This window comes from Aegilops tauschii, chromosome 2 (assembly GCF_002575655.3).
Source record: "Aegilops tauschii subsp. strangulata cultivar AL8/78 chromosome 2, Aet v6.0, whole genome shotgun sequence".
Taxonomy (NCBI): Eukaryota; Viridiplantae; Streptophyta; class Magnoliopsida; order Poales; family Poaceae; genus Aegilops; species Aegilops tauschii.
The window spans coordinates 603,431,181-603,453,125 of NC_053036.3; the positions used below are offsets into that span (position 1 = coordinate 603,431,181).

Here is a 21,945-nt window from a genome sequence, read left to right on the forward strand (position 1 = left end):
GAAATAGTTACTACTGAAGAAATCATTTTTGCAACACTCAATCTTGAGTCTGCACTTGCTAACAGAGATGCACCCAAAACAATGTACTCCTGATTGTTTGCTTGGTAACATCCTCTCGTAGAAAACTTAAATTAGATTCTTTTTACTTCCTAATCTTTACATTTTGCATTTTAATTATTATCCTATATGCACAGGATCTTAGACAAATATTATTAATGTCTACATTGGAAAGGATCCAAACTAAACAAGTGATTGGTGAATAATTTTTTATCTAGGTTCAGAAGTTGATAATCCGCTACAGTTCTTTCATTTTGCAGGCAACCTCGGGTATGATGAAACGGCTTTCTTTTGCTTCCGCCGTCACATTGCTGAATACGACTTTGAATCTCAGCTGCACTTGACTGCACCTTCTATCTTGATCCACTTGACAACTTATAATTTGCACAAGCATTCGCCTGCATAGTTTGTCCTTGGTCTGAAAGAACAATTCCTGATGATATATTCCAAATCAGGTTGTTGCCTGGATCCTATGAACAATATGTACAGTCACGCTGTCGTTATCCGTTTACCATCATGTAAGTTTTCACTACAGTTTGTTTCGGTTCCATTTCAGAATCCCTAAATCATTCAAGAGTGCGCGACGCACAAGGCTGTAATGTTTCCGCACTTGCATCCATAGAAGGGTGTTGGTAAATTCTGTTTTTGATGGATTTTGAAGGGAACTTCTGTTTTTATCGAGGATGAGACAATACTAAGAGACTAACAAGAACACAGTTAATTACTGGATCATCCATGTTCCCTGGCCGTGAATAGAACCTGCTGTGGTAACTTTCTTGTGGCTCTTGAAATAATTCCAGTGAAACTGAATCATTCAGTCATGCCTTCACTTAAGTAAACAATGGCTCTGGGTACTGGGATCTCTCATCTTGGTTATTTTTATATATTGCATTGCAAAACCAGAAGCTCAAGCTAGGCTAGGCTCACAGAATAATGATGATGATTACTTAGCTAAAATCCTAAGATCTAGAACTCCCTACCCATTTGCTCTAGCTGGCAGCAAGAATAATGAACAGAAAGCACCGTGCCCGGTTGCGTCGTGAATATGCCTAATCAAGTTCCATATGGATAGAATTTCATTGTGTTTGCCTTGTGAAATGGATGCAGATGTGGTTATTGAAGTTTGATCTGGTCGCGGACAGATGCGTCGAGCTGCATATTTAACCAGGTATATTTATCATTTCACAGTTATTTAACCAGTGCTAATACAAATAAAAAGATGTGGCAACATTTCAACCAGATTAATAGTTGATATATTGCTATTATTAGGAGCACTCATATTTCAGAATTTTGGTTAAATTGGTTGTGTATTGTATAGCTGATATTGATATGTTGCACAATATTCAAGCCCATTGATATATTGCAGCCATATATTTCCTATTTCTTGGTGAATTGGGATTGCAATCGATATCCCAGTCGTAAGAGTTCGAGTGCGAGTCCATCGTGATATGCACTTCCATCCCTATTTTCTGTTTTTTGGTGAGTATATATTCTTGATTTCAGTTTTTGTAATGGTTATTTAAGTAGATATGATAAATCGATAATTACGAAGAATGGGAATGCGATGGGCAAGAAAAATATACGAGAAGAATCAAGAAAAATTCTGTATTTGAAATGGAACGGAACTATACATATTGCAATCCAGACATACTATGCAATCAAACTGGTAGAATCCATGTGCCCTGTTGTGATTTCAGTTACTTTCAAGTTTCAGCATTTTTCTGGTGATTTTGATCTCTTGTCCAATGTTTATATGTCTGCAAAGCTTCAGTATAAGTGGCTAATGACCATATCCAAGGTGGCATTCAATGAATGACAACACCAGACCGGGAAGTTCATGGCGCATTTCTACGATGCATTTTTCTTCTTCTTTGAAAGCTTGTTTTAAGTTCGTTGTTTGATTAGCTGATTATAAGAAACAGTTTATGCCACCTGAAATATCAAAATGCATGCCGATTCATTCCTATTTGATAAATTTATAATGGTTTGTATGCTAAATATCATTTTTATGTGACATAATGAATGGACATGCTAACTGGTAATTATGGGAACGTCATGCTAATTTTTTTTCTATGTGATATGATGAATGGACATGCTAACAGGTAATTATGGGAACATCATGACATGTATGGTGGCAGGGAAGGATAAATTCAAAGCTTGCAAACTGAATGCCTGGATGAGAGTGCGGAGGATCGATGACTCTACATTGCGTAAATTGTTTTGTATCCACGGTAGTAGAGAAGGATTGATTCCTTGCCCTTAATGCATGGATGAGCGAGTTAGGAGGAAAAAACATTGTACATTCGTAATTTGTTGTGTATCTGAGTCCTCAACTTTATATGACTATTCTATTGTATTTTCGTTGGTAATTTTGTTGTCACCACACATGTCTTATTTTCCTCTTTACATTTTTCTATAATATATATAATCTTTACATTTTTACTGCATACGATATGGTAAACAAGTATTGTGGCCGTTTATATGATATCGGAATGCGGATTTTTGAGAGCTCATCTATGCTGCGTTTGATCCTGATCCGGTATACCCGATAAAAGCATCTCAAGTTAAATGTGTATTTTATTGTATGACCAAAGGATAAATCTTATGCTTTAGGCAAGTTTGTGAGGTATTAGATCCCATCAAGATTTAAACTCGAAGAGTGCTTGGATGTACTCCAAAATCATTGCACATCCATGATTGTAGATATATGTTGTGAGCTTTAGGAATTCAAAATTTGTATTCTAATGAGACATGCATTGCACATACACACTTACTTGAGAAGAAGTAACTCACCTGTTCAAGAACAACTGTCGATCATGATCTTATAAGCCTTTCTACTGAACTGTCGTTTTGCGAGTGCATATATATGATTTACATATAGATCAACCTTCATTGATTAACGTGACATATGTACTAATAAATGTAATGTATTTACATCGCCATGCCAACCAACAGGAGCGAGGCAGCGATAAGGCGGTGCATCTAGACCTGGAGGTTGCCCCATGGGCCCGTCGCCATTGGTTGAGGTGAAGCAGGTGAATAAGAAGGGGGTGGCAACGAAGGTGTCGGAGTGGCAGATGGCAGAGGTGGAGATCAGCAATTAATTCAAGAGGGAGGTGGTTGTCGTCAACGGCTCAGAGGCAGAGCAGGTGGACATGGCCTATTCCTTGCTCAACAAGATTGATGTGATTAAAATGAGCAAAAAATATCTCCGTTTTATTTTCATTTTTTGCATTTTATTTTCTACTAAAAATTCACCGAGCAATTACACTTGATTTGAACATGATTTGTATCTTCTTATGTCTGCGTGTATCATAATTTCTTGGAACTGGAGAATAACATGAAGCTTTAAAACATTTTCAACATAGAAAAAGAGTTAGCCTCACAGATTAACACAGTTACTAAATTGCAAAATATTTTTTTTACAAGAATTAGCATGGTTCAGAGACTGAGTAGATCTTTGATTGCTGATGCAATCGGTCAGTGTGATGATTATCTAGCAAACCATTTTTATCCCCCAAATAAAATAAAATTGGAGTTCCTCAGCCATACATTCTTGCTTTGATAAAAGGCTTGAAAGAAACTAATTCACTATGGAATATGACTTGCTTTGAGCTTGGAGGAGTGCCTGCAATCTAAGCATCGTATTTCCTTTACATTCCTGATTCTTCCATTGACTGTGTAGAAAGGGAGACGTGTCTATATCCCAATATCCATATCATTTTTCAGAAACTAAGAGATGCTTGTTTAGAGCCATAGACGACCATGTCTGGGTGAAAACTAAGAGATGCAGTTTTCAAGAATCTAAATATTTTATCAATTTTTTTGTATGTTCATACTTTTTCCGGGGGATGGTCCGCCATAATGGTTCTGTACTAATTAAGTTACGACTTCTGAACTTTGATGCAATTTTTGGCATATGCACATTTTGGCACGATGATGGGATGATGGATCGATGGTGTCATTGTCAGCAACTCAAGCCCAAGACCAAGCATGGATGTCACTGCATATTGCTACAATTTACAGAAAATGTGGGATGCTTCAAATGGGAAATGGTATGTGGTGGGTATGGTTTAATATGAACAATATGTCATGTTTCCTGCATAGAATATTTTACTCATGTTACTATCGTTTATCTATGCCTTGCATTGGCTGGTTATGCAGTATCATGCTTATGTGAGCCAAGTCAGCCAACATTTCTGTTTAGATCGGAACATGGCGAATTGGCAACCAATGCATCATATATTTTGCCCATTCACGAACCCGGTAAATATTTTGACAATTTAAGACTACAATGCATATGTATTTCACTATGGTAAGCTATAGTTTTGTATGATGTTTCATTTTCACCAAAATTTACATCATTCCAAGAGGAGATAATTTGTAATGACTTTCCAACAACTGAGAAACACACTATTCCTACAATCTGTACCACGCTATTACTAAGATAAATTCTATATTGCGGTTTGGAGGGAGTGGTTATAGGCGCATTTGGCTGCCTCGACGATGCAGATGACCAAGTTTAGGGCATGCGCGCAACACCCTCTTGTACATGGCCAACTGATGGACGACAATGGGGGTTGACACATGACTATGTATGTGAACACTTGTTGTTCGTCTTCATCCCCTCGCACTCGCCCATGGAGCAGAGGGCGGCCGCCGGCGCTGGCACTCATCCAGCCGACTTCGACCATCCCCCGAGACGCTGCGGCCACCGGCGAGCTTGGGAGAGAGCGCCGCCTCCGTCCTGTCTGGACACAGATGCCGAGGAGGGTAGAAGTGGCGGCGGCTTCGGTGACCGCGGAGGAGGCCGTCGGCCATGGTGGTGGACAGCGATTTGGTCGCTCCCGAGATGAACTAGAGAGGGGAAGAGCTTCGCCGAGGTCTCAGGGATCCAATGTCCATCCATCCATCTTGTTCCTTATTTAACATGAACAAATGGAGGTGGGGTGGGGGTGTAGGGAGGGGGAACAACATGAAGATGGGTGGCACTATACATTTTTCTAGCAGTAACATTTGGCCAGCTTCTTATGATGTGTATGAATAGTTGATTTGTTCATTTTGATTTATAACCTTGTTGATGTTCACCTCTACCAGATTTCCATAATGGAACATCGCCCGGTGTATTTGAAGGTTGGCAGTTTAGATGGGCCAACCAATGAGTGAGCTTATGTCAAAATAAGCATAACATCTGTTTGATTCTTCTAGGGGTCACAACATGGTAAAAGATGCCCAGGCACACATCATTTTAGGGGTCATGTCATGCTTGATGTGTGAGAATTCAAACTTGTATGGCTTTGATGTATAAATGCATTATTCATAATGAAAATAATACCATTATGTGTTTAAAAATTATGTCATAATTCTGAAAAAAATTGGCATACTCTACCAGATAAATAAGTGATAATGGTAAAAAAAACTTTCTTTGGGAAGTCTCATGTCTAGAAGATTGAAACATTGAGATATTAGAAAGTGTGCATTAGTACTCCCTATGGAGAACCAGCCGGCTAGGGAATGAGAATAGCGACACGAGCTCTAGATTTCTATGATGTGTTTGTATTTGAATTAAGAAAAAGGCAAATTATAAAAATTGTTCTATGTCTTGATAAAAGTTTAAAGAAATATGGATAATAGTGTATGCACACCATCAATACACACATGCACTCACATATGGATGGGACCGCCACTATCTAATCATTCAACTACTGGTTGGTTTCAATAACATTTCTTAGGCGGTGCACATGCCATTTTGTCTCCTTTGCCATGGACCATGAATTGGCTGAACTCAAGGCTTGTTGACGCGGTGCTCAGCTTGCTCGTGAATTTGACGCGGCAAAGCTTATCTTGGAGATAGACTCAAAAACACTGGCACATTAAGAAGCTCAAAAATTGATAGATAAATCTATGGCCTATTGTTGAGGAGGTAAAGGAGTTAATGCGACTAAGGGAGGAGTTTAGGGTGGCATGGGTGAGATACTCGACTAATGGATCTTCTCACTGGCTAGCGAAGGAGGGTTGCACGAATAAGTTATGTAAAACACAACCCATTACAAAAAACATTTTTATTTGAGTTGTCAATAAAAGCATCTATAGTCAGATCTAGCAAATCCGCCCCCCTGAACGTCCACGAATGCGCCCGGTCAGTGTCTATTTTTGAGCCTCTATTTGTCCGTCCATGCATACATACTCCTCATTTTGTCCCTCATATGTCTGGTGACTTGCATGTGATTGGTGGAGATGAAAAAAGAGAGAAAGAACAGAAAGAAAAGGTTATCCGGGGTGGGTCGCGTCCTACGTGGCAGATTGACCCGATGCATCCGCGAGCCCTAATATTCTCCCCATATTTGGTGTCAATATGGGAGTTTGCGGACAACCATGAGTTATAAGGATGATATGAGGGGTCCGGTTGGGTCACCCTTTCCCCCTCTCCTGTTCGGTCACTGACCGGGCGAGTGCGCCGTGAACGTTTGAGTAGGATTTGAGGGGACCATAGCTGTATATGCTCTAATATTATTGTGTTTGATAGTATGATGTGTGTTAGCTGATTGTCAAAAAGATGTGTCTTAGCTTAGATGACATTGTTTTTGGTTATCATAACTAAGTGAGTAGCATCTTAATGTTTTCAAAAGCCCGTGGCAACGCACGGGCGTTCTACTAGTTATCCTTAAAGTCATTTCCTTCCAAAACGTTATAGTGTCCAATCTCCCGGTCCGGCCTACCATACGTTCAATGGGCTTCCCAGTGTGGCCATTAATATTCCCTTAATCGGATTTGTTTATAAGGAAATTTAAATTATGCTTCTTCCGATCGGGAAAGGGAGACATATATAATAGATATATAATCCGGCGTATATTTATTTGCCCAGTGGAGTATGGAAGAAAAACATATGCTTGTCCTTTTATTAGCAAGGATTTGTAATGAAACATGCACGGATGGAATGATAAGGGGCACCTTCCAATCCATACAACATGCTAATGCGTCACCGACCTGGTGCCGGACGATTCCCCTCCGACACTCATATATATGGTCCGGCTGTGAGTCCACCGTTGTCCACTGCCCCCTCGCTCGCTCGTCCTGGTGCTAAGACGACTTTCTGCCCGTGCCAATGGCTGCAATGCCGATTTTTGATGGAGTGAACGATGCAGTCGAGTACATATACAACTACGTCATGCTTTCCTCAGTCGAGGAGCAGTTAGAGTTTGTTCTGGCAGCCCTAAACTCTATCTATAATTTATTTGCAATTGTTAGCTGCAGATCAGTACCATTATATTATGCATTATCGGCTTCTTATTTTAAACCCGAGTAAAAATCTGTTCTTTCACCTAATCCACGTCGATGAGTTGGTCACGTTCATAAGTTGTTGCATGCATGCACTGGTTAGGATCATGCGATCCTTTCTAAGTCCATAAGGTTCTTAAGATCTAACGTAGTGGTTGCAAAAATCTGGTCATGCGCTAATATTATCCTTTTACATTACGCCATGTTAGTACCATCCACAGCACGTTATTTTAAACTACAAATTTTCTATGAACTGTAGTATATTGCAACGGGTCCTGGTGCATGATACATGTACCATCTATAGATTTTATCATAACTGTAATAGGAACAAGTTGCAACCGAACATATCATAATAGATTTGGTTATCTTACGAAATAGTACTTATGTCCTCAAATGACACTAGAACTCCAATTTTTAGGTACATACATTTCAGACCTTTCTAAAGTTTTGAAAAAATATACTATTGTTTGCCCACACATTGAAGTACAATATTTTTATGATACCCTGATTTTATCATGCCGGTTTGTTTGCAGCACAATATGGATAAGGAGCCCTCGTCCATTCGTGATCGAGTTAAGTCTACGGACTATCCAAGACACCATGCGAGGTGATACATGGGTCAATCCGAGCTGCTTCGATCTTGCAGTGCGTAAGCTTAGTAGCGACGCGATACAAAGGAACGCAGGAACAGACTTTGTTGGCTCCACGCATATGTTTGATTTGCAATTCCATGGCCTAGCACGGGTGCTGAGTCAGACTGGCTTATGCCAAGCTGAACGCACCAACTTGTTGATTAACAATGTCATTGTACGGCCTTTGCCGAAATACAACGTGCTCATGACCCCGTCCATTGTAAGGATTTTCCTTCTTAAAAGTTGGTGTGTATACTATCTGTTCACCATTAACTTTGTATACCTATTGTAGTACCTATTGCCGTTGTATTTGGTGGATTCCTCCTACGGCCTCCTTGCAGTTAATATTGAAAATAGGAGGACTCTCCTGATTGATCATTCTAACGAGTCATTCCTAGGCTAAGAGGACTTTCATGACAAGGAACTTAAGAAGGAAGCCCTGATAGTTCTGAAAGAATTTGGCAGTGTATTGCAACAGGAGAGGCCTGGTTTGAATCCCCAGCTCGTGGATTGGCCACAAGATCATACCTATATTAGAGCCCCGTGGTAATAGTTTTAATTGGTCATGCACAATACAGCCTCACTGGTATAGGTTCTAACATATGGAGTTTTTTTTGTCACAGCCTGGACTCTGGATTCAAACTCCTACAGGAGATGGCTCACCAAGATGATACTCTCGGGCATAACATTTCCAGGACTTCGGTAGGTGCATATATAACAAGTTTCTCTCTTCCATATCATTGTTGAATATAAATTTATGTTCTTCCACTCACATAGGTTTGTTGTGCAATTCATTCTTCAACAATTTATTCCCTACATATATATATATAACAATTCATTTTTTTATGTTTTCTAGGATTCAATACAGCTCAGAAAGAACTTGCTGGTCCAGATGCTGACGATCAAAGGCAATGAAGTAGCTGGAAACATCCCAGCTGAAATTACAGCGGCCTTGAGGTTTTTGGACGAATGACTATGGACTGATGCATATTGAAATGTCGCAGATATAATAAGCCAATAGAGCTTTGTTAGGGATCAAATATCAGATTTATCCTTTTGGCAATATGAATAATGTATTGGATTATATATATGTAGGGAATAAATGCTTCGATGGCACCCTCTAGCTTCGTATTCGCTTCAACGTTGTCTGCTTGTTTTGGTTCTATCTATATAATTTGGCTTGTATGTATATTTTGTACTATAATACCTGTGCGGTCAGGAGCAGGTTTGTTGCTCCCGGTGAACCGGAGGCATTTTGAAGGTAATAATCTTTTTGAATGCCCGTGCTGATCAGATGATCAGATGACATTTTCTGAAATATTTTTAAAGTTTAAAGTGATTGATGGTGGCATCCACTAGCTATGTTGGTTGTATATCTATCTTTCCTTCTATCTAAATTTTATGGTTGTAGACCAGACAGTTTGGACCAGGTTTGCTCCAGGTGAACCTAAGTACTTTTGTGTTGGACCATGGCAGGTTCACAACGTACTCAAAGTCCGGCAGGTGATGTTTTCAGACATTCCGTGCCTCGCATCATATACTACCTCGTATAGTATAACTCCATCCTATACGAGGTTTTCTTCATCGGAAATAATCAGCTAGAGAATAGTCAACAAACATATGACGGTCATACAGGCACCATATACTACCTCATATAGTATAACTCCATCCATACACGCACTGTTATACTATACGAGGTTTTCTTCGTCCGAAATAATCACATTCCAGCTAGAGAATAGTCAATAAACATATGACGGTCATACGGCACGTACCTTGCATATATTCTTAAATTTTGAAGTTGTCCTTGATCTTGCTCTCTCGCCGTTGCCTTTAATTCCAGCTAGCGAATAAACGCTGGTTATCTTTTATGTGCTCCTGAATAGAGTAACAAAAATGAGAGAGGAATAGTTTTTCTTATTGATCAGTACCTACAGTAAAAAAGTAAAACCACAGTAACAATAGATATGTTAGTGTGCAGGCTGTGAATTTTAATGAGTTGCATACAAATCAATGATAACTTCATAATTTAATGAGTTACATACACCGCGGGTGCCTTGGTGTAAAATACGTCCTCAAACCCGTTGCAAGTTGTGAGCAAGTTAGCTAAATTCCTCAGCGTGCCACTGACTGAAGAGGAGGATAGAGCTCTGGTGTTGCTAAAGAGGTGGTGAGACTCTCCAGTTTTGAGACACTTACCAGCCTATAAGTTAACCAGGTTGGGGCCGTTAGCCACGGAAACAAAGTTTAATTTGGTAATTCCTGGTTTATAGGAAATCAGGAGTAGGGGACTGGGTGAACCACATGAGCCGCGAGATGGGCGAGAAGTTAGACTGCATCAGCCAACAGAAGCTTCAGTGGTTTGGGCTTGTGCTTCAAGTCAATTTTGTTATCTGTTCTGCTATCAATATCCATAAGCACATTACAGAATGTTCCCTACTTATATCTTACTCAGTCTACTGTATAATGTTGTCAACTGTACACCATAAGCAAGCTGGCATTTGAAAACTACGGTCTTTTGTAAAGAAAACAAATTAAGTAACCATTTGATCTCAACACATTTTGCCGATACACTTTTGTAGGATCTTCAGCAAGTAGGGGTGATGAAAATTAGATAAAAATGTTTTGTTTAGGTTTGGCCCCCTCAGACTTGTCCATCAACATTCTAAAACCATCAACCTTGGGGGTCTTATCTGAGGTTAAGTGGTTTCAAAGATGACAGTGGCCTTGTATTTGACTCAGGCCGGGCTAAGTGGTTTCAAAGGGAACCTGGTGGGCTGGTTGCTGTTGTACTCACAATATCACAGACCCCCACACATATATAATCCCAGGCTTGCATATCCGGTGCAGTGATTGTTCGACATAAACTTGCGAGTACAGGAACCTACTACTACTAAGACACTATACTAATCAAGTCACATTTTGTTCAATTTGCTACCATGTAGTTGTGTAGAGGATGTACCTGGCTGGGCAAAGTCGCTCGAGTCTACTCTGTCTCACCATCAAAAATCACCACTGTGGCCGTGTCTTGGCCGTCGGGGATACGTCTTCGCCCTGGCCCTTCCTGTGAGGCCGGGTCACGGCTCCTCGATACATCAGCGAGGAGGATATCAGGTCATGGAAGCAAAAAGGAAGAATTTTCTTCATGTTGCTACCATGTAGAGGATGTACCTAGCTGGGCAAATTCGCAGGAGTCTGCTCTGTCACAGATGGGCTGCAGCAGTTCCATGCCCCCTTGTGACCTATGGCCGCTCGTACTCAGTCGATGTCGACCTTGCAAAAGATCGATGATGCATTAGGTGCATTTGTGTTTTGATTGTGCAAACAACAAAATCCGAAGGCTGTTAATTGCCATCTTTCAGAAACAAAACATTTAAGATTGTTTGTTTGTTAATTTAACTTGATTTATAGTACATGTTGAACTAATTAAATACACATAAAATATATAGAAAGTTCATGTTTACCTCTTCAAATTGAACAATATTAAAAAAAGAATAAATAGACAAATAAGATATTTCGTTTTTATATGGGAAAATTTTAGAAGAACAAACAAGTAACTTAGTGGCATGCAATCAATGATAAGTTGTTTATTTAATTAATACAACAATTTAATTATTTAGTAAGTTCTGATTTCTGACATATTTTCTAATTTATTAAGAGGTGTGCGTTTCATGAAAAAAGGAAAGATATCTGCACCATACATAAGTACATATCTGAAAAAGGAAAGATATCTGCACCATACATAAGAATATATCTAAAAAAAGGAAAGATATCTGCTACCCAGCCTTCCCCTGCATGGCCTACCTATATATGTTAACCTCATGTGCCATCCCTCATCCCCCTCCTTACTCTCCCTTCCCCCATCACAGATATCAAAGGATCAAAATACCCAGACTTGGAGGACAAATTCCCGAGGAGTACCTTCTGTAAGCAAGGGGCATCAAGAAGGCGAGTTCCTCTAGGTATGCAAATTTCTAGATCTTCCTCTTTTGTAAAAGGGTAACAGTTATTATATTAGGATCATGTTTGGTCAGGCATACCATCAAATTTCGAAAAAAAACACCAGTGGAGATAGTGCCATCTTATAAAAAGATCATAGCCAATACAATTGACTGTAGATCTAATCAAGCAGTCCTATTAGGTGGGCTGCAACTGAATACAAACAGTTCTTTCAGATATTATAGGCTAATAGTCTATTCTGGACATCGCACGTGTGTCATACACCTAACTTTTGAAGTCATGACCATAGTTGACTGCCTAACTTTTTAATGAAATCTCATATATATATTTGAGCCAGAAAAACAAAAAAATAACTTATTAAGTGTTTCAACATGCCAGAAAACAAACAAATATAATAGGACTGCTTGAAGATATATATCATCAGAGTCATAATATTAAGTCATTACATGTAATAGAAATTGCTTGAGGACAAAATGCTTCGATGGAATAGTCTAAAATTATTCACAATGGATATGTAATACTCTAATACCAACTATATCCCAACCGAATGAATCTACATTATCAAGATAGAGCAAGTAATACAATGAATATAACAAATTGAGGACAGTGTCAAAGCACAGCATCTGGACAAGCAAGCAATAAAAGCAAAGTTGGGCAGGAAGATCTGTTGCTGTATGATGCAGTACGTAGAAGGTTGCATAGTTAAATTAAAATAAACTACCACTGGTTTTGAACAGAAAAACTGTACAGAAGTCAAGGGGAGTAATTGTATATGACATAAATAAAAGAATATATAAGGAATACAGATTCAGGCATAAGTTCCAGGTAAGCATGGTACAAAGTACAGAAAACAAGATAATATGCTGCTCATAAAATTATATACAACTTACCTGCTTTCCAATTCTTTGTGAACTGTTCTCTTTCTCTTGAAGTACTTTTTGAACTCTTTGTACAGCAGCTCTAGCATTTTCAATCTCCATGCGTGCATTAGTTCGTTCTTCGTCAACAATTCTCCTAGCATCTTCAGAAGCCTGTGAACGATATAGAAAGAGTGATTTGTGAAAATGAAAAAATGGGAATATACCAAGATTAAGCATACTTGATATGGATAAATGATGTTTATAAAAAATACTAAAACGACGCGCCAATCCAAGAGGAATTGGAACATGCTTTACTCACAAATCATTGCCAGCATGTTATTTTCTTAACCATGGTAAGAAAATCAGGCAGAACTCCTAAAAATTTGCTGTTCAACAAACCATCGGCAGGCCCCTGAAAATTTGCTGTGCATTTGCAAGGAAAGAACACCATTTCAAATTTGTAGTACTGTTTGATAGTCTGTTTCAGAAGTCCCAACAAAGGAAAAACTTCAGCTTGGCTTGCTTAATCATGGCAGATAATTTACATTTAAAAACGACGGAACTAAGTTTTCCTCCAAAGCCAGTAGCAAGCAGGGAAAATACACATGACATTTATAGTACATTGTAAACAGAGAACACAGAATGGATCATGGTACTAAAATGTGCTTACAAAGGTCCATAGAATAAAGATACTTCCAAAGTACGAGGATCAACTCACCAGTTTCAGTAAGTCGCTATTCTCGTGACCTCGGTTTTCTGCTGACGCAACTCATTTTCTCTTTTGGACAGCTGAACTGCTAAAATATCCACCTATAGAAAGTGTCAAACTATTAAAGTGCTCACAAACAAAGGGATGATTTAGGCATATATATTTAGCTGGAGACTTCTTTTAAGAAACCATATTGGTTAGTTTAGAACACTTGCAGCGTCATTAAAGATACTCTAAAAACGCACTGAGGAATAATAATCCTTCACGTGGTTGTAAATATGGTTCAAAAGAAGAAACACCAACCATAGATACTGATTCCTCAAATTCATCCTTATATTTGTCAGCTACTTGTCCTCTCAGTGACTCCAATACACTCTTTAGATTCTTCAGAAGGATGTCTCGCTCCAATAAAGCCACTTGTTTACATTTAACCTGAGAGTTAAAGCCAATGCAATAACTTAAGGTCTGTAATAACTGGACCAATTGCTAAATGAGTGTTCAGGAATCAGGAAGACCCATACCTCATTAGATAATAATGTGGCAGTACTGAGGCCCTTCTCAAATTTCATTGCGAGCTCGCGGACTGAAAGACGCTGACGCCGATCAAGCAGATCTGCTGTCTCTTTGGCAACAGACTCCTTAAGTCATGGCGTTTCTGGCTCATCAGCAAATTTGATGACTATCCCATTCGTACCATTCTTGTAGGTAGGGAATTTATTTCTGATGACATTTACTAGGCGCAACAGCCCAGACCAGTTGTTCTGACCCTGTTTCTTCCGCCGAAAATCAAGAGTTGATGCCCGAGTCATCGATAAGTAATTCTCACCCCTAATTCCAAAAAAAAACAAGCGTCAGTATCTCAAAAGATCACTGGTGGACACAATGAATAAATCATTGGTGAAAATGGTTCATACATCACCGTTTTCTGTTTTAATGACCCATCGACAAACATAAAAGATGGAAAAGGGGAACCCAAAAAATATCACCGAAATAAAAATTGTCAAACTGCAGCATGGAAGCTGATGAAAAGGCAGAAGCAAGTGGAAGAGTTCTCCCCTCCAAAAGAAAGAGAACAAAAGCCATACGAGTTCATCAAGCCTTGGGCATGTGCTACTACCAACCCTCAAGTGTTGCAGTTATAATCATCGCAAGATCGTACAGAATCACCCACTAAACTCAGGACTACAGACCTGCATTGGAAGCAACTGGGATCGGGAGAACCAACTAACTTCAACTAACAATCACGATTTGCAAAAGTGGGAACTGAGAGAATTATGTCTCAATTAAGCTTTGCAAATCATCAACAAAATCCAATTTGATGCTACTTTCATAGAGGAACTAAAGAGAAAGCATGCTTGGTTACTAGCAAGAACATTCCATAGAAGATCCACAACAAAGCATACTCTTTGATTCAGATTTGTTGCTCCCATCCTCTTTCCGCACCTCCTTCTTCTCCTTCGGGAAGTCTGAACCATTAAGGGCCGAATCATCAATACAACCACCAACTAAGCAGATGATTTCTCATATTACATTATTGAAAGGAAAACACACTCTCTAAAGAATAAACGCGACACCCATTTTTGTTCCATTTTATAATATGAATTGCCAGTTTTTATATTCAAATGTCATATCTGGATGTAGTATGGTTAAAAATTTGCATATGCTACCTGATTAGTTAGTGTAGGCATGAGAGTCATGCACTTCTTGTTCCAGTTTAGCTCTTGAGAAGCACATACCACTGAATCCCTCTTCAATAATAACTCCTCCAACTTCCTTTCTTTTATGAAGATAATGTATCATCTTTCAAAAAGATACTGCATCATGTGAACTCTTGGATCCACTCACAACCAGAAGGGGCCGCAATTTAGAGCAGAATAATACTCAGTTAAATCAGATTTTCTAACAAAGCCCTTTAACAGAACAAAATATGGACAGTCTTGAAAAGGAATATTCATGGTGATATCTCAGTGAGGCGATGCACCTGGCGACTAACCGAATTGACGGGGAGGAGCATACGGCAGGGTCAGGGAGAGAGAGATTACCTGGACCTGGACGATCGCGCGGGAGAGGGTGGAGAGGCTCATGTTGGCGATGGCGAGGGAACCAGGAGGATGGAGGGACCCAGCGTCGCCGGTGAGCATGCCGACCTCGAGCGCCTCCTCGAGCACTTCGGGGCCGGATTGGAAGGAACAGGGTAGAGTAGGGCGTGCAAGTCCCGAGCCTCCGCGTCCGCATCCAACGGCGCCTAGCACTGGCGCGAGCATGCCGAGCTCGAGGACCTCCTCGGCCACTTCTGTGATCTGATTCGAAGGGGAGGGGCGGCCTGCTAGGGAGCGGCGACGCTGGTGACGAAGGGGAGGGCAGCCTGACCAGGGAGCGCCGGCGGTGGTGACGAAGGGGAGGGGGCGGCCTGACCAGGGAGCGCTGGTTGTGGTGGAGAGAATGGGGAACGGAGGAGATTGTGAGGCAGTGGTGGGGAACTATCCAGAGAAGAATGTGAGGCGGCAGTGGAGAGGATGACTGACGTTTTTTTTTTAGAAATCTGACGTTTTTTTCTTAATACTACTACGTAGACTACTGTACTAGGCAGTGACGGGGGAGAGATTGTGATTGATCACGGCGTTGTCCGATCCAAAAAAGAAATGGTCTTCTTTTTATCGGCCGTGTCTGATTCACCTCACATTGTTCTAATAAAATCCATTATTTTTATAGTCATAATCATTTGATGCTTTAAAAGGTTTCCTGTATAAATAATATCTATAAAAGTTGAAAAAAATACTGGTAAAAAACACATTTGATATATCTGAATTTTAGTTGAGGAAATGAGTATGAGTAAATAAATTCAAACACGAGCCAAAAGCTTTGATGTTTTCTTGATTATTAAGAAGATTGTCAGGCCCCGCGCTACTACTAACTAATTGGGAATTAAAATAAATAAATTTCATCCATGGTTGCTGCTGCTGGGCGTCATTACTATTTTTTCAGATATTATATATGATTATATTATGCAGTAGAAAACATCATTTATATTTCATCATATATATTTCATCGTAGATACAAAGTGATGGGTTCCGACATATGCACTGATGTAACGATGACAGACCGCACTGAAACACCACGAGAAGAGGTGCATATAGCTAACCTTCCTCTGTATGTATATTATACATGAAAACAGGAAAGGTCTATTTTTATATTTTTGTTTTTTCAGAATATAGGAGACATGGATATGGACTTTGGAGATGCACGGAAAGAATCCATTGAGGGTTCATATGCGATGTTGCTGCAAGGGGACAAAAATTCACAACATAAAAATGTCGAAGAGGTTATATCTCATAACAAACCAAAAAAGATGCTAATTTACATGTTATCTCACAAGGTATTTTTTAATATTACTATCAATCTTATTTTTGTGATATTGCCTCTTGTATTCAACTATTTTTGCTCAGTTTGATTGCTAAATTGGCTCATTTATTTATGAATTCGACAGACTATGTTTGTATCCCTAGGGATATTACAGTCATCGAATCAATCAAGTCTGCCCCCAAGAATACCCAGTTCGTGGACATTGGAGATGCCTTGTTATCAACCGACGATTTGGAATGCCTTATGAAAGATGATATGTTCTTACATGACGGTGTAAGACCAATTGCACAAACTTTGTAATTAATAATATGAACAATATTTAATATTATAAAATGTACACATAATCTAAATGTTGATTACAGGTGATAAATGCTTACATATATTGCATACTTGCTCACGACCATCTACAAGACAGAGCGGGTGAAAAGGTACACGTTGTTAGCACGTTTGTATCTGGCCAGATAAAAGAAGACGGGGAAAGAGACATAGACCCATCAAAATATCACCGCATCGTGCATCATGTTAATACTTATCTACAGCAAGACATGGTTAGTTTTTGTCTCGTTATCCATGCATATAATTATGTATTTTTTTATTAATTCATATGTATAATGATTTATTAATATTTATATCTAATTGCGACCGTGACTTGTATGATATTTACACCAGTTATTCATTCCGATTAACATGCCGAGCTACCATTGGTATCTAGCAGTCGTCAATGCCAAAAAACGTGAGATTCAAGTATTGGACTCACTTGGTTCTCGGGTCAAACGCAATGACCTTGCTACTACGGTAACTATCTATTATTTTTATTCATCTTAACATATGTTTTTGTTTGCCTTGATCCCTACTATTTCTTATATATAAAATAGTTACTAGGACTCGAGAAGTGTCTGAAACTTGTAGAGCATAGACCGGATTTTATCAGAGGTCATAAGTGGCCCGATCTGAATGTTACAAAATGGACGGTTGTAGAGCAGTTTCATGAGGCAATACAAACCGATGGGTAAGCACTTGTTACAATGGTTTGTTTATTTGATGCATCTGTGTGGTATTCTAAAGCATTATTTTATAATATTATAGCGTATCATGTGGACTGTTTATGCTAAATTATATGGAATACTGGACATCACATGCACTGTCAGACCAATTCACCCAGGTATTTCGTTTTTATACATTATCTCATTATTTTATCTCAAAATAATATATAAATTGTTTTTATATATATCTTGTAGGAGGATATGAAACATTTTCGACAAAAATTAGCTGTCATTTTGCTCGATTCAGAGCTGAATAAGCTAAAAGGAGGTCCCATATACCATCATGTTGGAAATATGCCCTAGAGGCAATAATAAATGGTTATTATTATATTTCTTTGTTCATGATAATAGTCTATTATTCATGCTATAATTGTATTGTCCGGAAATCGTAATACATGTGTGAATACATAGACCACAACGTGTCCCTTGTAAGCCTCTAGTTGACTAGCTCGTTGATCAACAGATAGTCATGGTTTCCTGACTATGGACATTGGATGTCATTAATAACGGGATCACATCATTAGGAGAATGATGTGATGGACAAGACCCAATCCTAAGCATAGCATAAAAGATCGTGTAGTTTCGTTTGATAGAGCTTTTCCAATGTCAAGTATCTTTTCCTTAGACCATGAGATCGTGCAACTCCCGGATACCGTATGAGTGCTTTGGGTGTGCCAAACGTCACAACGTAACTGGGTGACTATAAAGGTGCACTACGGGTATCTCCGAAAGTGTCTGTTGGGTTGGCACGGATCGAGACTGGGATTTGTCACTCCGTGTGACGGAGAGGTATCTCTGGGCCCACTCGGTAATGCATCATCATAATGAGCTCAATGTGACTAAGGCGTTAGTCACGGGATCATGCATTGTAGTACGAGTAAAGAGACTTGCCGGTAACGAGATTGAACAAGGTATTGGGATACCGACGATCGAATCTCGGGCAAGTAACATACCGATTGACAAAGGGCATTGCATACGGATTGATTGAATCCTCGACACCGTGGTTCATCCGATGAGATCATCGTGGAACATGTGGGAGCCAACATGGGTATCCAGATCCCGCTGTTGGTTATTGACCGGAGAGGCGTCTCGGTCATGTCTGCATGTCTCCCGAACCCGTAGGGTCTACACACTTAAGGTCCGGTGACGCTAGGGTTGTAGAGATATATGTATGCGGAAACCCGAAAGTTGTTCGGAGTCCCGGATGAGATCCCGGACGTCACGAGAGGTTCCGGAATGGTCCGGAGGTGAAGAATTATATATAGGAAGTCAAGTTTCGGCCACCGGGAAAGTTTCGGGGGTTACCGGTATTGTACCGGGACCACCGGAAGGGTCCCGGGGGTCCACCGGGTGGGGCCACCTGTCCCGGAGGGCCCCGTGGGCTGAAAGTGGAAGGGAACCAGCCCTTAGTGGGTTGGGGCGCCCCCCTTGGGCCTCCCCCCATGCGCCTAGGGTTGGGAACCCTAGGGGGGAGCTTCCCCCTTGCCTTGGGGGGCAAGGCACCCCTTTCCACCCCTTGGCCGCCGCCCCCCAACCCTAGATGGGTTTTGGCCGGCCCCCCTCCCAACGGGGCCTATATAAAGGGGGGGAGGGAGGGCAGCAACCTACAGCCTTGGGCGCCTCCCTCCTCCCCTGCAACACCTCTCTCTCTCTCGCAGAAGCTCGGCGAAGCCCTGCCGGAGACCCGCTACATCCACCACCACGCCGTCGTGCTGCTGGATCTCCATCAACCTCTCCTTCTCCCTTGCTGGATCAAGAAGGAGGAGACGTCGCTGCACCGTACGTGTGTTGAACGCGGAGGTGCCGTCCGTTCGGCACTCGGTCATCGGTGATTTGGATCACAGCGAGTACGACTCCGTCATCCACGTTCATTGGAACGCTTCCGCTCGCGATCTACAAGGGTATGTAGATGCACTCCTTTCCCCTCGTTGCTAGTAGACTCCATAGATGCATCTTGGTGAGCGTAGGAAAATTTTAAATTATGCTACGATTACCAACTGTGGCATCATGAGCCAGGCCTATGCGTAGTTACTATGCACGAGTAGAACACAAAGCAGTTGTGGGCGTTGAGTTTGCCAATTCTTCTTGCTGCTACTAGTCTTTTCTTGTTTCGGCGGCATTGTAGGATGATGTGACGCCCGGATAATTATACTACAGTAAACCTACGCTAGTGATGACACGTCACCTCTATTAGTGTTGATAATCTCGCGTTAGTTCAAAACCGGATCAAAATTCAAAGTTCAAAATCAAGCAAACAATAAAAGTTTTCAAATACTAAAACTAAAATGTTCAATAAATAGTAGATAAATCAGAGGCTATGATAAAATAGTAAAGAACATTATTGAAATTTGATAGGTGACTTAAACATCCTCAAACAGTGGCTGAAAACATTAATTAATAACCTTTTTATTAATACAAAATAAATATGAAATGATATTTACCCCAAACTAGTTTTTGGTGGTAAGGTATATTGTGCTGTGATTTGTGGGCCAGCTATCATATTTTACAAAACTCACTTGGTGCCGAGACAATTAGCCAAAACATAAAAGGAAAAATAAGACAAAGTAAAACAAAAAGAAAAGAAAATGACCCCCCTGGACCAGACGGCCCAGCTCGCAGCCAGGCCGGCCCACCTGGCCCATCCGCCGAACCGGCCCGTTCCCCCCCCCCCCCCCCCGTCGCTCTCTCCCCTTCCCTGTTCCCCCGACCAGGGTCGGAACAGGCGCGCGTCCCCGCCGGACCCCCCTCGCCGGCGTCGAGGAGGGGATAAGATCGCCAGCGCCCCCGCCTCCACTGACCCCTCCCCTCGACGCCTCGGCCTCCTCCCCACCTACCTCCACCAACTCCCCTTTCCATCTCGGCCGCTCTCTCTCTCTCTCTCTGGCCCTCCCCTCGCCCGAGCGAGATCGCCGCCGAAGCCTCGTAGGCGTGGCCCCGACCACCGTTCGTCGAGCCGCCGATGTCCCCGAGCTCCCTCTACGTCGTCCTCGTCGACCCCGCGCTTCAGGACGAGCTGGGGTGCCCTGCAGCGGCCGGGTCAAGCTTTTCCCCAACCTCGGACGCCGCCGCCCGCCGCGGTTCATCCCGCCTCCCCTCTGTGCTCCCGTTCACTCGAGGGCCTCCGTGTGCCGCGCCGTAAGCCTCCACCCCCTCCTCCTTCCTCTGGTTCCTCCTCATACACCGTAGAAGGCTCGCGGTGCCGCCGTCGCCATTGCTGCATGCGGCCTCGTCCGCGAGCTCGTTGCGCTCACCCCGTCCATCTCCGAGCCAAGCGGTGGCCTCCGTCGAGTTGCCGGAGGTCCGTAGAGCCCGCTAGCGTCGTTTGTTAGCTAGAACGCAGCCCGTAGCGTGGTTTCGGAGATGCCCGTAGTCCGGCGCCGCCCGCGGTCGTTGTTGAGCTCCACTCCGGCCACCCCCGCTCCTGGGATCACTCTAGATCGACGCGGGACGATCTACTCGTTCGAACGCCACCGAAAACGCGCGGAATGGTGCCCTGTGCTGGAAATCCGAGCAACTCCGGCGAACTTCCGCCGTTGGAATGGTCGCCGGCGTGATTCCGGCGACGTCACCGACGTGGCACCCGCGTGGCACCGCCTGGGCCACTGACTGGTGGACCCAGGTCCCCCCCTTGACTTGTTGACCGCGGTCAACGAGCTGACTGGGCGGCCCCCAACCACTGACATGCGGGCCCCCCTTCTGTTAATTAGTCTAACAATTGTTTTATAAATAAAAATAATTAGATTAACTAATCACTCACTGACATATGGGGCCCACCCCTCTAATTAGACTGTTAGTTTAGTTTTAATTACTGTTAGACTAACAGAGGCTGACATGTGGGTCCCACTGGACCCACCTGTCTGGTTTGACTGGTCAGCCGACCTGTTGACCTGCTGACGTCAGCATTACCTCATGCTGACGTCATAATTCATTTTTGCTAAATTCAAATAATTCCAGAAATTCAATTAATCTTCGAAAATTCATATCTTTTAAACCGTAACTCGGATGAAAATGTTTTCTACATGAAAGTTGCTCAGAACGACGAGACG

At 41.6% G+C, this 21,945-nt stretch overlaps 1 protein-coding gene across 23 annotated transcripts in view; it reads right to left on the minus strand.

Annotated features, from left to right (window-relative positions):
* The window catches only part of LOC120974718 (stomatal closure-related actin-binding protein 1-like), a 32,965-nt gene extending 16,966 nt beyond the window's left edge, over window positions 1–15,999 (minus strand). For 2 of the 23 annotated variants that reach the window (XR_012203439.1, XR_012203445.1), the window contains exons 1-7: window positions 15,536–15,979; window positions 14,015–14,321; window positions 13,797–13,925; window positions 13,503–13,594; window positions 12,815–12,955; window positions 10,927–11,237; window positions 9,740–9,842 (exon numbers count right to left, since the gene is read on the minus strand). Coding sequence is in view for 1 of the 23 variants with exons in the window: in XM_073509191.1 (XP_073365292.1) it covers window positions 13,508–13,594; window positions 13,797–13,925; window positions 14,015–14,062 (264 nt within the window). In the remaining 22 variants the exon portion in view is untranslated. Of the gene's footprint in view, window positions 1–9,739; window positions 9,843–10,926; window positions 11,238–12,814; window positions 12,956–13,103; window positions 13,263–13,502; window positions 13,595–13,796; window positions 13,926–14,014; window positions 14,960–15,160 lie in introns of those variants that run through there. The other 21 variants (XR_012203454.1, XR_012203448.1, XR_012203459.1 and 18 more) reach the window with 21 other exon arrangements.
* Between the last annotated feature and the right edge of the window lie 5,946 nt (window positions 16,000–21,945).